The 16,162-nt window shown below is 40.8% G+C and overlaps 1 protein-coding gene across 3 annotated transcripts in view; it reads right to left on the bottom strand.

Annotated features, from left to right (window-relative positions):
- The window catches only part of LOC140495730 (connector enhancer of kinase suppressor of ras 2), a 577,745-nt gene that overhangs the window by 273,219 nt on the left and 288,364 nt on the right, over positions 1 to 16,162 (bottom strand). For all 3 annotated transcript variants that reach the window (XM_072594776.1, XM_072594774.1, XM_072594775.1), the window contains exon 8: positions 4,749 to 4,817. In XM_072594776.1, coding sequence (XP_072450877.1) covers positions 4,749 to 4,817 — 69 coding nt within the window. The remainder of the gene's footprint in view (positions 1 to 4,748; positions 4,818 to 16,162) is intronic.

Raw genomic sequence — 16,162 nt, 5'->3', positions numbered from 1 at the left:
TTGTGCTCATTGCTGAATTGTACTGAAAGTGTTTGGGGGTCTTGATTGCCACCAAGCTGGCAGGTTCCATGAGAAGGCTGAGGGCTAGGGCTTGAGAGGTAGGAGAGGGAAACGAGGAGGGTAACACCTTGTTGAGTGGTGGTGGGGCTTCTGATCAGCCAAGGAGCCAGTTAAGGAGAGATTCCCCCTCCCGCACACACCACCTTTCCCTCCCATACCATGTGCAACCAGACTTGCAGGGAAAACTACCCAGGTTGGCTGTTGGGCATGCGGCTCTCCCACCACCAATAGGTTCCAGTGGCTGCAGGATAAAGCTGTTAAATGGGCAGGAATTACCAACTTAAGGGCCTCAATTGGCACACTAGAGGTGCACTAGCTGATGCCAAGCCCTCCACTGGTAAAACTGCAGTGGGGCTGCAGGTGTGGAGAGGTGGCAGTGTCACCCCTAAACTTAACATGCTCCCCCCAAAACCCACCTTCAGACCTACTGGTGAGGGACGGTAAAATCTAGCCTCTGCTCTGTCAAGGGAAAAAAAGAATTTAAGAGCCAGGGAAAGTGGAACTGAAGACCAGACTTACCCATGATTGTACTGGAAAATGCAGTACACTCAAGGGGTCACGTGTTCTATTCCTCCTTCTATTTCTCATGCGTTCCCAGATAATCATATTGGTGCCAAGTATATACTGCTCTAGGTATATATCGAGCACATAATTCCCAAGTGTTTGGTAAGTGCCCAGTCCTAGAGTTATAAAACATGGAAACAGACCCTTCGGTCCAACTCATCCTTGCTAACCAGATATCCTAAATTAATCTAATCCCATTTGCTAACATTTGGCCCATATCCCTCCAATCCCTTCCTATTCATATACCCATCCAGTTGTTTTTTAAATGCTGTAATTGTACCAGCTCCACCACTTCCTCTAGCAGCTCATTCCATACACGCACCACCCTTTGCATGTAAAAGTTGTGCCTTATGTCCCTTTTAAATTTTTCCCCTCTCACCTTAAACCTATGCCCTCTAGCTTTGGACCCTGCTACCCTGGCTATTCACCCTATCCATGCCCCTCATGATTTTAATAACTACTGTAAGGCCAACACCCCCCCCCCCCCCCACCACCCCCCCCCCCCCCCACCACCACCACCAAAGAGCCTCCAAAGCTCCAGGGAAAATACCTGGAGTTTTCTGCATTTTGCTTTTAACATTTGCAGGACAAACTTAACCTGAATATCATAAAGAGACAGTTTAATTTCACGCGCCAGTCACTTTGAAAATAAATTGGCAATATTGTCTCAAATGTGGACTTTGTCTGGAAAGCCATATCCACTGAGAATGAGATTGATTTTACACAAATAAGCCTCTCTTAATATAGAACATATAAAGAAGCGACTATGCTATCTACCTGGGGATGAGGTCAAATCCAGATAGAAAGGTGAAAAACTGCAAGGTATACAGTTTCTTGGGACTGAACAATGTAAGCATCCTTGAAATATTAAATAAAACCATCAATGAATTAACACTCAATCATCAGTCTGAAAAGACAGAAATAAAAATTAACCAAGAAACTGGGAACTGTGTTGTAGCAGGCAACAAAACCTTTCCACTGAGAGCCAACAGAATATTATTACAGTACCTTAGAAAGCATACCGTAGTTTTGAATAACAATTATATTAATATTTATTAAACAAGCATAAATACTTATGGATTTCAGCAACTGCTTATGCATCAGAATCTCAACATTCATTTCAAACAATAAAACGGTTTTGCTCAATACCAGATTTTAAGCTGGCCTTAAGTTTAAGAAAATATTTTCTTTTTAGGCATTAGCAGAGGAATTTTAATTAATGTAGCTTATAATTTAAAATAGATTGTATTAATGTAGAGCAAAACAAATCAAAAAGGTAGCTAGAATTGTGGAGCATTCAAACAATCCAGGAAATTCAAGGGCTGAAGCTGAGTACAGAGATTTGACTTTTTAGATACTTCCTTATGATTTTGCCTGTATCTATTTGCTTGGAGCAAATGTTGAATCTTAAATTGAATTATTTGCCACAACAGTACACCGGATGTTAAAATGAGCTACATGGTGTTGGGGGAAGATCATTTATAGATCAGGTTCAAGAGCAAGAGCAGAGCTGTATTTTCTCTGAAGGATATTACGGTATGCTTTCTAAGGTACAGTAATAATGTTCTGCTAGCTCTCGGCCGAAAAGTTTTATTAACAGTTCCCAGTTTCTTGGTTAATTTTAATTTCTGTTTTTTTCAGACTGATGGCTGAGTGTTGATTCATCATGGTTTTATATAATATTTCAAGTTTTTAAAACAACCTTGCAAGTTTCACAGTTAAGACACCAGTAGCTTGGCATCTAAGTGCCATCAGGCTTGCTAGTCTAACTGAGACATAAATAGGTGATGGATTTCAGATCTTAGGAATGAAATGTTATTGAAGTGGAAGCAGGGTGCCCTTAAGACAATTTGAAGAACACTTCCTGCATTCATGAACGACAGGAGCTGAAACTGATGTAAAGAAGCTGCAGTGATAAGGCTTATTTGCCTCTTGAAACTCTCAGATTTTGTTGAACAAATTCTGAATTTAATGAATCATGGCTGTTAAGTTCAAGTGGAAATTTTCAGAAGTCACAGTTGCTGAATTCAACAAAAGTAAGAATTTTGAAGAACCTACAGAGAAGTGTGAAGAAGGCTGAAGCTTGGAATTTAGAATGGATTGTGATTCAATAGTTACACATGAACAGAGGGATAGGAATGACGTGAGAACTCCAGGATCTGAATTTGCAGTGGGGAACTACAGTGGGAAGGGGTTCCTGAAAATAACTTGCAACACCTCTGTTATTTCCCTACATTTCTTTATATGCATTCATGGTATCTGAACCAGTGTTTATTGCCAAGCATGATTTGCCCAGAGGCTAGTTAAGAGCTAACCACATTGCTGTGGGTCTAGAGTCACATGTAGGCCAGACCAGGTAAGGACAGCAGTTTTTCCTTTTCTAAAGGATATTAATGAAGCAGATGGGCTTTCCTGACAATCAACAACAGTTTCATGACATCATTAGCTTCTTATTTCTATTCCTGAATTAAAATTCAATATTCATTCCCCAGTAGTGGTATTTGCCACTGGGGATCCTGACGATGGAATTACTTCATTAATCTAACAGGGCAAATACATGCAAAGTGCCAAGTAGAAATAATGAAAGGCCTGTCAATAAACCAGATAATACAGGCTACTCTAAATGGAGGAACTGGTGCCAACAGAGATGTTTATAATGTAGCAGTAAAACTAAAGTGGTTATATGATATTATATTAACATTATAGACACCATCAACAGTAAAACAAACTACTGCTTATTATGTTGGTAATGAAAATTTGCTGAGTGAAATTGCAATCCTCAAAATGAGACAAATACCGTTGTTATACGATACTGATGTAAAATGAGCCTACTTCTGTGTCTAACATCAGGCTTGCACTACTAAAGGAAGTCCTAGACTTGGTATGTTGGTGCTACTGCAGGTTCAACTTGGATAATGAAAATCAAAACACCACAAACCAGTTCTCTGTGTCTTCATGGCAAAAGATGTTTCATTTATTGCACAACAGCAATACTTTCTGTGGCCATGTAGCTGGGGAAAAGCAGTCTCTTTCACTGATGTAAGCTGGAATAATTATTGTGTGGATGATGGACTCCCATTATCCAATGAAAGCAGGAATCAGGACAAATGAGCTCTGTTTCAGCCAGCATAATGGAACATGTGTGTTTCATCAGGGCTAAGGGGGTTTGCAGGGTATGGGGGGTTGAGTAAGGGAGATGGTTAAAGTGATCAGCAGCTTGAAGTATATATGGAAGCCTTTTAACCTGGTCATTTTGGAAACAGCTTCCTTACATACCTAGGACTAAGCGCTTGAAAGATCATCTCTAGTCAGAGATAGGATTGTAATAGTGGCCTCATTCCTGTCACCTGACCCCTGCCTTTGGAATGGAAATCCAAGTATGTGAGTAATTTTGGACAGAATATGTGGCAATTTTAGCATTCTTGGAGGAATAAAAGGATTTTGACTAAAGTTCTCCTGCAATGTGGGTTTTCCCTTACAGCATTTCTGGATCTGCTGTGGGATAACTGCTGGAGAATAATTACAGGATGAATCAAAAATTGTGCCGTAAGGACAGTAAGGCAAACTAGATGAACCATAGAATTTGTTTTCAAGCAATTCTTATATAATTACACCCATTCATTGGGGTGACATGGTAGTTCAGTGGCTAGCACTGCAGCCTCACAGTGCCAGATACCCAGGTTCAATTCCACCTGCAGGTGACTGTCTGTATGGAGCTTTCACATCCTCCCCTACACCTGGGTGTATTTCCTCCCACAGTCCAAAGACTGTGCAGGTTAAGTGGATTGGTAAATTGCTCATAGTGTCCAGGGATGTGCAGGTTAGGGGGATTACCCGTGGTACAGGGATAGTGTGGGATCCTCTTCAGAGGATTGGTCTGGGCTGAATGGCCTGCTTCCATACTGTAGGGATTCTATGATGCTGGGAGTTTTTAAGGTACACACAATTCATTGCAAATTCATAGTCCTATACCTTGTGCTGCAATGGAAGGATGTTAAATTAATTATTAAAGGGACAGTTACTGCCCTTCTCCTCAAAAATAAACTCCTCATCAAAACTCAAAGGAAAAGAAACTTCAACTACCAATGAAAGCACAATCCCTTTTTGAAACTTAAACCACTTACCACAGTTTGATGGTTGACTTGAATCACTTCATCCCCTGCATGAATCTTCTTGCACTGGTCTGCAGGAGACTGTGTGCAGAGAAAGGAATCGTATCAGACATTTGAGAATATAATGTTTTAAAAAACACCGTGGCTCCACATCTTGTTAAGATTTGAGGAATAACAGTGAAGTTCTGAAGCATTAAGTAACAGATGTCAAAATGTTATGAACAGATACACTTAGCATGTGAGGGGAATTCAATCAAAGTGCAGCCTTTTTTCTGGTTACACAGACATGTTTTGAAAAGGAACCTTACAATTGTTTGCACTACGCATCAGAACTTCAGGTTTTTTGTCACAGTTAGCAAATGGTGTCCTAAAGCTCTAAACCTTCTAACTGTTGAAGCAAGAAACACAATGCATAACTGCAAAACAAAGAACATTAAATGGATAATATGTAAGTTACTGCTTGCAGTGTGGAGGATTATGGAGCATAGAATTGACCCTGCCATCTTGTATTTATTTTCAACTTATGTACCACTTTTCATACAGTTATGCACCAGGAATAATCTCTCAACATGACACCTGCACGTAACTATATTACTAAACGTGGTTAAAAGTGAATCTTGCATTTATGTGACGCAAGTGACAGGACAATCCATCCCGCTCCCCATTCCAGTGACCAATGATCAGATCATAACTTCATAGATGCTTGAGATCGGGCTTTATGATCCACTCCAGCCTTGATGTCCAAGGCCTCAAGCATATCCTTCTGCTCACCATGCACTCACATCAGTGATAAAACAAAACCTCAAACCGCATCCTCCAGCTTGGAATTAGCTGATTTAAAGTGTACAAAATTATCAGAATGATTTTTTTTGGTTCTTCATTCTTTACGCCATTCACACACCTCAGTTGATCATTGGAAGTTTCTCTCTGGTTGTTCTGGTGCTTTAGGGCAGTTGTGGTTCTGAGCATGTCTCAGAAGGGAAAGCAACATTTCCCACAATGCTTATTTTCTCCCCAGCTTTCCAAACTGCTGGAATGATTCTGCAGGATCTGGAAATTCCTAGCGCTCAAGACCCAGCAAACATTCCGGGCCCAAGTTACTGACTTTAGACAAAAGTAGCATATAACTGATTGGAAGAAACTGCTTTCATGTTTTTTAAACATTCAGTGACTAATTTTTTGTATGTGTGTATTGATTTTATTTTCAGAATTGAGTAATTAATATCCTGTTGCAATAGAAGTTTGATCACTAACTGAGTACACTTAACTGCGATAACAAAATAATGGTGTTATACCAATCTCATTAGCCCAACTAATGAAGTGCTCATTAGTAAAGTCTAAATTGAAGGAGTCATCAAGCAGTGTCACTACCTTTGAACCAGGAGGTTCAAGTCTACACTGCTCCAGAGGTATGTAATGACACTTCTTCACAGGTTAATTTAAAAAAGACCCTATAAGTCGATAAAGATGAATTTTAAGTGATTCTTCCTTCTGCTGGATTGTATTTTAACTTTTGACATATCATGTAGTTTAGAAGTGTCATATTCCAGAGTTTGGATATAACAGAGCATGATTTTCCAGTCCCTTGAAGTTGCAGGGTATGTGGCAGGAAGGGCAAATAATTGGGTGGGTTAGCACCAGAGAGATACTCACTTCCTTCCCAAAATTGCTTCGGTGGTGAACAGTGAGGAGAGGTTTTGGACTACAAGAGGATATAGATGATCTGGTCGGTTGGGCAGAGAAGTGCAAAATGGAAATTAATCTGGAGAAGTGTGAGGTAATGCATTTTGGATGTAGCACAGGATAAAGGGAGACACAAGAAATGGGAGAATACTGAATAGTGTAGGAGGGACAGAGGGACCTTGGAGAGTATATCCACATATCGCTAAAATTGGATGGGCCATTCAATGAGATGGCATATAGAATGTTTTCCTTTATTTGTCAAGGCACAGAATATAAGAGTAGTTAGGTTATTGTCGAACTGTAAGCAACACTAGTTAGACGACAGCTGGAATGATGTCCACACTACAGGAGGGATTGCACTGCAGAGGGACCCTTTGGATATTTGTAGGAATGTGGTCAGTGCTGGAGACATTTGACTATGTGGAAAAATTGGAAAGATTGGGGATCATTCCCTTAGAACAGAGATGGTTGTAGGGGTGGCTTAATTAAAGTGTATAGAATTATAAGGATCAACCTATTTACCTGAACACAGTGGTCGAACCACATGGGAAGATATAAATTGAAAGTAATTAGAGGGGAGCTGAGGCAACATTTTCTTGGCCTGGCTTGGGATATGAAAAGTTAGAGTGTACTCCCTGAAAACTCAGGTGTGTAAACTCTCACCACGTTTAAAAAGTATTTGGATGTCTTCTTGATGAACGTGCAGGGCTACTGGCCTGGTGCAAGAAGGTGGTATTAGAGTGGATCAGTCTTCACTAACTAGCATGTACATGATGGGCTGAAAGGCCACCTGCTCTGCACCCCCCACAGCCTCCCAACACACACACACACACACACACACACACACACACACACACACACAAGCTACTGTGAAGGATTAAACCCTGGGCAGGAAAACCCAAGGCCAACCTTCCTTAATTAAGACCATTAGGTGTTCAGTTGTTCAGTTAATGACCACTCTGGAGAAATCAGGATACATGGTTTTCAAGCAAGAGTTGAAGGGTGAAAGAGACCACCCTTGCCACCAAATACTCTCAATCTGCAACACACCCCCCACCACACCATGTGATTCCTCCACTCTCCTGTCATCTTGTTGGTTATGGTGCAGCCAACAGCCTAGGTCGAGTGTAGGTCACTGCTCCTCATAATAGCTGCTGGCCCCTCATTGGCAAGCAGCTTCAGATAGAGTTTCTATCCCAGGACCTGACTGGGCGAGTAGTCCTCTGGGTCACCACTAATACCAACTTCTTGCACCAGGCCAGGAGCGTTGTGGGTCACCGTTCATCAAGGAGACATCCAAATACTTTTTAAACGTGGCCAGAGTCTACGCAACTAAGTTTTCAGGGAGTACATTCCAACTTTTCATATCACTAGCCCAGCCGAGAAAATGTTGTCTCAGCTCCCCTCCAATTACTTTCAATTTATATCTTACCATATGGTTTGACCACTGTGTTCAGGTAAATAGGTTGACCCTTATAACTTTATACACTTCAATTAAATGACCCCTTTGGCTGTCTCTGTTCTAAGGGAATGATCCCCAATCTTTCCAATTTTTCCATATAGTCAAATGTTTCCAGCACTGACCACATTCCTACAAATATCCAAAGGGTCCCTCTGCAGTGCAATCATATCCCTCCTGTAGTGTGGACAACATTCCAGCTGTCGTCTAACTATGTTGCTTACAGTTTGACAATAATCTGCCTACTCTTACATTCTATGCCTTGATAAATAAAGGAAAGCATTCGATCTGTCATCTTATTGAACTGCCCATCTATTTTTAGTGATCTGTGGATATACACTCCAAGATCCCTCTGTCCCTCTTACACTATTCAATATTCTCCCATTTCTCATGTCTTCTCGTATCCTGTGCTACATCCAAAATGCATTACCTCACTTCTCCAGACTAATTTCCATTTTGCACTTCTCTGCCCAACCGACCAGATCATCTATATCCTCTTGTAGTCCAAACCCTCTCCTCACTGTTCACCATCCAACCAATTGTTGTACTATCTGCAAACCTCTTCATTGCCCCCCTACATTTGAATCTAAATCATTAATCTAAATTACTAAAAGCAAGGGACCAGGGACTGATCTTTGAGGAATCCCCCTGGTGTCACCCTTCCAGCTGCAAACCCACAAGATAACCATCACCCTGTACTTTCTGCTCATAGTTGAATTTTGCACCTAATTTTCTACTCTCCCTTGGATCCCAAGGGCTTTAACTTGTTTGACCAGACTGCTCTGCAGAAATCCTCACTATCTCCATCTAAACACATCTGGCACTGCACTCATCAACTTGTTATGACCCAAGAAATTCAAATAAATTGCCAATTAATGCTCATTTATGACATTTCAAGGTATTTGATAACAGCTTGGTACGGTGGCTCAGTGGTTAGCACTGCTGCCTCACAGCGCCAGGGATCCGGGTTTGTTTCCAGAACTGGGGGAATGTCTATGTGGAGTTTGCACATTCTTCCTGTATCTGCATAGCTTTCCTCTGGATGCCCCGGTTTCCTCCCACAGTCCAAAAATGTGCAGGTTAGGTGAATTGGCCATGCTAAATTGCCCATAGTGTTTAGGGATGTGTAGGCTAGGGGCATTAGTTCGGGGTAAATGTACAGTAGTAGGGGAATGGGTCTGGGTGAGTGACTCTTCAGAGGGTCGGTGTGGACTTGTTGAGCCCAATGGCCTGTTTTCGCACTGTAGCAATTCTATGATGATAGTGGACAAGCCATTACTATAGTTTTCAAGCACAATTTAAACACAGATTGCCTTTAACTGCTGCTGGAGGTTTGAAAAAGGCTTCTAAAATAGATGGAAAGATTCCTGAGATACTTTGTCAAGGCTTCATCAGCACTTTATCAAAGTTTTTCCAGGAAATTCTCTTGAGGACTTCACCTGAAAAGAGTGAATGGCTGCCATTGTATCTTAATGGACACTGCACAGGAGCTAGTATAAGATGGAATTGCATGGCCATTAGTATCTTGCTTAGAGGTCCCACTTGACAACAGGGAACAAGGAAGATATGAGGCTAGGCAGAGTAACTCCAGTTGCTACAAGACAAAGGGACAGGTGGATGAGGAGAGTAGGTACAAACCTGCAGTGTCACATATCCCGTGATCTTGACACCTCTAACTCTGTCCCTCAATCATCTTGAAGCCTTCCAGTGTGTGTTAGTGAGTGTACTCCACATCATTTAGCAAGTTGGGTGTACGGAGGATGTGTATATAGTTCCCTGAAGGCTTCTTCTAATCTGCACTTCACAATTCGGACAGAAGTCACACAAAACCAGGTTATAGTCCAACAGGTTTATGTGAAATCACACAAGCTTTCGAAGCACTGCTCCTTTTGCAAGTGTACCTTATGAAGAGGCAGCGCTCTGAAAGCTTGTGGTTTCAAATAAACCTGTCAAACTAGAACCTGGTGTCGTGTGACTTCTGACTTTGTCCACCCCAGTCCAAAACCAGCATCTCCACATCACAATAAATTCAGGCAATGTGAAATTCTGAAGATCAGTCATAGAGGCAAGACTATGTGCAAAACTTAGGCTGTCCAAAAGGGTTTCCTCATCAGTACACCAAACATTTAGTGTCTGCTTTCACACATTTCCCAATGAGTCAGAGAAGTAGAAAATAAAACGTTTACATTTTCACCCAGGTTAGTCAATCGAAATATTGCAATATCATCCAGCTTGGACTTTGCAGTTTAGAAATATATAACTCTACCCATGAACAGAAAATAATTATCTCTGAAGAGCTTGCAGACATTGGTTGAGGATTTTGCAGCTCAGAAAGGTATAAAGATTGTGGACAGAATCCTGAAATGAGCATACTTTCACCAAAGTACTTGGAGAGGTACATCTGAAATAAATTGATTGATGAGGACAAAGTCAAGCAAGTGAATTCCTTGTGTTTTGTCTTCACAAAATTTACTGGCAGGAGTTGCATAGCTTAGTTAGTAATCATGCTTCTGTGCCATAGTATACCCTGAATGTCGTCACAATTTGGTCCAAATGGTGCGGTAGCAAATCATAGGCCGAGGGAGGATCATAAGCGATAATCAGCTGGAGATTTACTAGTCCACATTTGACCCAATTCCATGAGATCCCATGGGATTCAAGATAAATGTTCAGGACTCACAAGTTCACTCCATCATGACTATATGCTGTTCTGCTGCTGACAATATAACACAACATGAATTGATGTTGTTTTGTCAGTATGATGTTGAATAACTATTTCAGTTTGTCACTTGACCAGTCTGTGTTGTAAAGGAGGACATTGTGGCGTGGACAAGGCTGGCTACCACCAATAAAACTGATGCTGGCTGGCACATCCAGTGTTATTCTTATTGTCAGTTTTTATTAAGGACGACTGAGCTATTTCTGAAGGGAATTCTGAATTAACCCTATCACTCTGGCTTTGAAGTCATATTAAGGTCAGAGCACGTCGGGATGGCAGATTTCCTTTTCAAAGAGCCGAAGTGAAAGAGTTGGGTTTTCATGACCATCTCATAGTTTCTCACTCGCCAATAATAGTACCCTAATGCCCTTGACTCCAAATTAGTTTATTCAATTAAATTCAAATTCACAAATTGCCAAAATACAATGTGAACCTTGAACCTTTAACGATTAGTCCAGGCCTGTGGATTATTAGTAAACTGGCATTACTGTCATGTTACTGTGATTAGTCCCACAGTTTCCTTTCCCCCAAAACCATGCAAATACTTTTCAAAAAACTATCCAATTCCTTTTTGAAAGTTTATTTTAAATCCATCATAACAACTTGCTGTGTAAAAATATGACTCTTCATGTTTGCTCTGGTTTCTTTGACAATTATGTTATTTTGTTTATCTGCTTACCAAATTGTTGTCAGTGGAAAGGTTTCTCCTCATCTAAGTCTGTCAAAACCCCTCAGAATTTCAGAAAAATCAATTAAATCTTTCCTGAACCTTTTGCGTCAGTGGTATTTTCACAGAGAAATTCCAACCTTTGTTTCCCATGTCCAAATCCAGTTAGTGATATAATTTAGTGGCTCATTAAATCAGCCAGGTCAGTTTTACTAGTTTTCTGAAAAATACAAAACACATTCACTTATTTCGATGCCAACAGAATCTCCCTTGAATTCATTATCCTATACATGATTGTTTATCAATGCTCAATGGTCTAGCAGCTGTTTCAGGGAGGTAGTAGGTTGTAAATACATATTTGACATACATGACCACCAGAGGCTGTCATCCAGCATATGCAATGTATCTATCTATACTTAACATGGATTTTGTTTCAAATCTGTCAGTGACTTGAGAGGAACAAGGGAGAATCCCTCAGTTACATTGTATAGAAACATGGAAATTGGAACAGGAGTAGTCCATCTGGCCCATTGAGCTTGCTCTGCTATTCAACATGGCCATGGTTGACCATCCTACTCAACACCCTTTAATCCCTTTTGCTTTAAGAATTATATTTATATCCTCCTTGAAATTATGCAATGTTTTTGTCTCAACTGTTTTATGTGTCAGAGAATTCCATAGGCCCACCATTCTTTGGATGAATGCATTCTTCTGATCTCTGTCCCAAATGGCTGACCCTCTATATCCTTAGACTGACCCCAGGTTCTGGATTTCCCAGTCATTGGGATCATCCTTCCTGTGTTTACCCAGTCTAGTCCTGTTAGAATTTCACCAGTTTCTATGAGACTCCTTCTCTCATTCTCCTACAGTACACTACCCAACACTCCAGTGAAGATAGTTCTAACAATCCAGTCTCTTCAAACATCAGTCCTCCCATCTCTGAGATCAATTTAGTGGATGTTTTTTGCACTCCTTCCATTGCCAGAACATCCTTCCTCAGATTAGGAACTCAAAACTGCACACAACCTTCTAGGTACTGCCTCACCAAAGCCCTATGTAATTGCAGCAAGACATCCCTGCTCTTGTATCTGAATCCTCTCGCTATGATGGCGAACATACCATTTGCCTAGTTCACTGCCTGGTGCACCTGTATGCTTACCTTCAGGAACTGTGTAGAAGGACACCCAGTTTCATTGCATCGCCACCAGATAATAATATGCCTTCCTGTTTTTGCTACCAAAATAAATAACTTCACTGTTATCCCCTGTGTACTTCATCGGCTATGGATTTGCCTACTCACTCAACTGATGCATCTCTGCATCCTTCTCACAGTTCAACCTCCCACCCAACTTTGTGGCATCTGCAAACTTGGAAAGGTTACAATTAGTTCCCTCATTTAATTCATGAATATATATTGTGAATAGCTGGGATCCAGGCACTGATCCCTGCGGTACCCCACTGATCACTGGCTGACACTCGGAAACAGACCCATTTATTCCAACTTGTTTCCTGTCTGCCAGTCAGTTCTCTACCCACGTCAGTGCATTATCCTCAATCCCATGCACTTTAACTTTAAATGTTAATTTCTTATGTGGAACCTTTCCGAATGCCTTCCAAAAGTCCAAGCAAATCATATCCTCTGGCTCCCCCGATTAACTCTGCAAATTGCAAGTTATGTGTTAAGGAAGAGCTGAAGGGCCAAGAAAGAAGAGTTGGAGAAAGCAAATTAATGTGAAACAGTCGGGGAATTAATTACTTAAATACCACCAAAAGAGAAATAGAAGGAGTTAATAAAAGAAAATGCATGGCTCATTGTTGAAGGGGATATCACAAATATTTTGTTTTTTGTTTGAGGCTATGGAATTCCCATCATAAATTGTTGTTGAAGAACAAGCTGTAAAACATTTTTAAGGGGATTCAGTCAGTTGCTTGAAATGGAGGAATATTGGGTTATTTGAGGAGTATGCCATAGTGTAGGAGTAGATTAGGCTGTGGAAAGAACCTCTAGTGAAACCTGTTTCTACGTTAGAACATTCCACGATATGATATGAATTGGCTTTGGTTGAGCAAAAGATAGGGACTACTAGTATAAATTAAAAGTCAGATTGACAACATAACTGGCAAGTGGCCTCTGGCAAGAGACATGAACCAATCTTCAGGGAATACTGCCACACCAACTGCAATTGGAATTGCAGTCTGATCAAAAGCCAAGTTTTACAGATTCCAAACTTTGTTTTAATACTTCCCAGATTTGTGGCAAGACAACGGGTGTGTTTCATAACCTATTGTTATGAAGGTGCAATCTCTTCAGTAACTTGCCGCAAGGAAGAGATACCCAGAGAATTGAAACAGGTTGTTCAACAACTTGCCCCATCCTGCTGTTTGTCTCATTAAAATGACAGATCGCCCTCAGCACCCCCTTGAGGTTCATGAAATTACAACGTTTGGATATTGATTGCCAATTAAACTGTCTGTAGACAGTTCGGGTGAGGAATCAACAGCACAGGTAGATTTATGCTTCTGCATTGACACTCAACCACTACAACCCAAAAAAGAAATTGGAAAATCTGAAATTGTGGAAAACTGTGGTCAGAGATTATAATTTTTTTTTGAGAAATAATCCTTTTTTTCCTTTCTGTCTCTTTTTTCCCCCTTTTTAGATCCAACCTCTCCTTCCTTCTCTTCCCCTCCCCCACCTTGTCTCAGTCAAATCCCTCGAACTCACCACCGCCTTCCTAACCTGCAATCTTCTTCCTGACCTCTCCGCCCCCACCTCACTCCGGCCTATCACCCTCACCTTGACCTCCCTTCACCTATCGCATTCCCAACATCCCTCCCCCAAGTCCCTCCTCCCAACCTTTTATCTTAGCCTGCTTGACACACTTTCCTCATTCCTGAAGAAGGGCTGATCCCCGAAACGTCGATTCTCCTGTTCCTTGGATGCTGCCTGACCTGCTGCGCTTTTCCAGCAACACATTTTATGGTACTCAGTTACTCTATCCTTGATATTTCCTTAGTTCCTTTTGTGCCCATTGGATTAATAAATCATTTATTAATTAATCATTAACAAAATCCAGTTACTCCAATGCCCTCACTAAGTCATTAGTAGCCCCCAGGTCTAGCAACATCGTGGGTAAAATATTCCAGTTGCAAGGTAATGGATTAAGCCGAACTGGTGGAGCTAGCTGCAAGATGTCTACTCTATGAAATCCTGGGAGATTATATATCCCCTACAGTGAAAATGAACTGTTACTTGGTAGCCAGTGAGCAACGTGTCGTGTATGGATTGAGTACGACTAACCATAAGTCTAGACTATGGTTTCCAGCATCTGCAGTCCTCGATTTTACCTACGACTAACCATGAGCTGATTTGCCAGCTTGATGTCACAGGAGAGAAAACTGATTCAAGATAAAGTAAATGGGCAAAAAAGACTTTTTTTAAAATGGAAAGGACAAGAGATGGACAGTATAAAAAGCCAGGGATCACAGTGCGAACTTCATAAGGATGCTACTTCAGAAACAAATTCAAAGATCCGCAGATTGCAGGACAGTTATCACACAAATCATTTTAATTCTGCCAATGACAGAATTTGGATATTGTGGATCATATTACATTTGATGTGTCAGTGCCAATGCTGGACTGGGGTGGACAAAGTCAGAAGTCACATGACATCACCTGATCAAGACGCAGCGCTCCAAAAACTTGTGATTTCAAATAAACCTGTTGGACTATAACCTGATGTCATACGACCTTTGACATATTACATTTGGGCTGACCTATTTCAAAAGAAGTTAAGATTTGATTGATTCTAATATCATGTATAAAAAGCTAGTCATTTAATTTAAAACTTTTTATTTAATGTGATTGGCTGAGTCACATGATATAAATAAAGAAGCTAAGACATTAAGTTTATGAGATATTCACTCTCAATTTTCAACAGTATTGGGAAAGATCATCATTGGCGTGTATTTTAGCAATAGTATTTTACTCTGATTTAAAGTGGGAATGGTATTTTAAGGCAGTACTGTAATTTATTGACATCTAAATGTACAAAATGAAGAGCAAGAGGCTCCAACAAAGTCCCTCAGGTGGAAAACACAATGTAGCCCCATTACCTTTTAGGTAAGTTCATGCCTCTGCTAAAATTTCAGGAGAATGCCTTATCAATTTGTAGAAGAGTGTACGATTTTCACATTCATACATATGGCCACTCTTAACCAAGTGTAATTTCACTTTCATAATTTGCTTCCTGTGTATGAGTTCAACAATTGGTCAATTGTCATGTCCGTGTAGGATTTGATAACCAATCTCATTCCTCGCCATGAAATGACTTTCAATCCCAGTACTGAATGGAATTTTATTTCTTTCCCTTTGAAAGGTATTAGCCTGCAATGGGATTCTTTCAAAAATCTATTTCTTCTCAAAAGGCAAAACTTCCTAATTTTTTTCCACTCGAGGTTTATTCATTTTATATTCATCTCGTTAATGTGGGGCCTTGGAATATGATCATGTTACTTCCCCACCGCTGTGAACCGACATTTTTAAGGTTATTGAAGGCGTGGAATAAAGCCTTGTTCGGTCTGAACGCACATGCCAAATCACATAATTGGGATAATTTAAGCAAAGCATTAGATAGGATGCTCAATTGCAGCTTGCCAGTGATACAGTGTCTGTCTGTCTGTCCGTTCTCTCTTCCCCATTTCTGACTGTTGGCCAAGAACTTCCATTGGATTGATACATTCATATGTGCAGTGTTGTGCAGTGGTTTGCCACTTCCTTCAGCAGGACACCTGACCAGGAGACTCTCCCACTCTTACCAACGGCCATCTAATGTACTGGAAACATTCACAGGCTGACAATTCACTTGTTTGGCCACATTACGAAAACCCCTCCTAAG

Source organism: Chiloscyllium punctatum, chromosome 25, assembly GCF_047496795.1.
Source record: "Chiloscyllium punctatum isolate Juve2018m chromosome 25, sChiPun1.3, whole genome shotgun sequence".
Classification (NCBI taxonomy): Eukaryota; Metazoa; Chordata; class Chondrichthyes; order Orectolobiformes; family Hemiscylliidae; genus Chiloscyllium; species Chiloscyllium punctatum.
The sequence above is the reverse complement of the archived record's forward strand: the minus strand, read 5'-3'. Positions and strand labels throughout refer to the sequence as shown.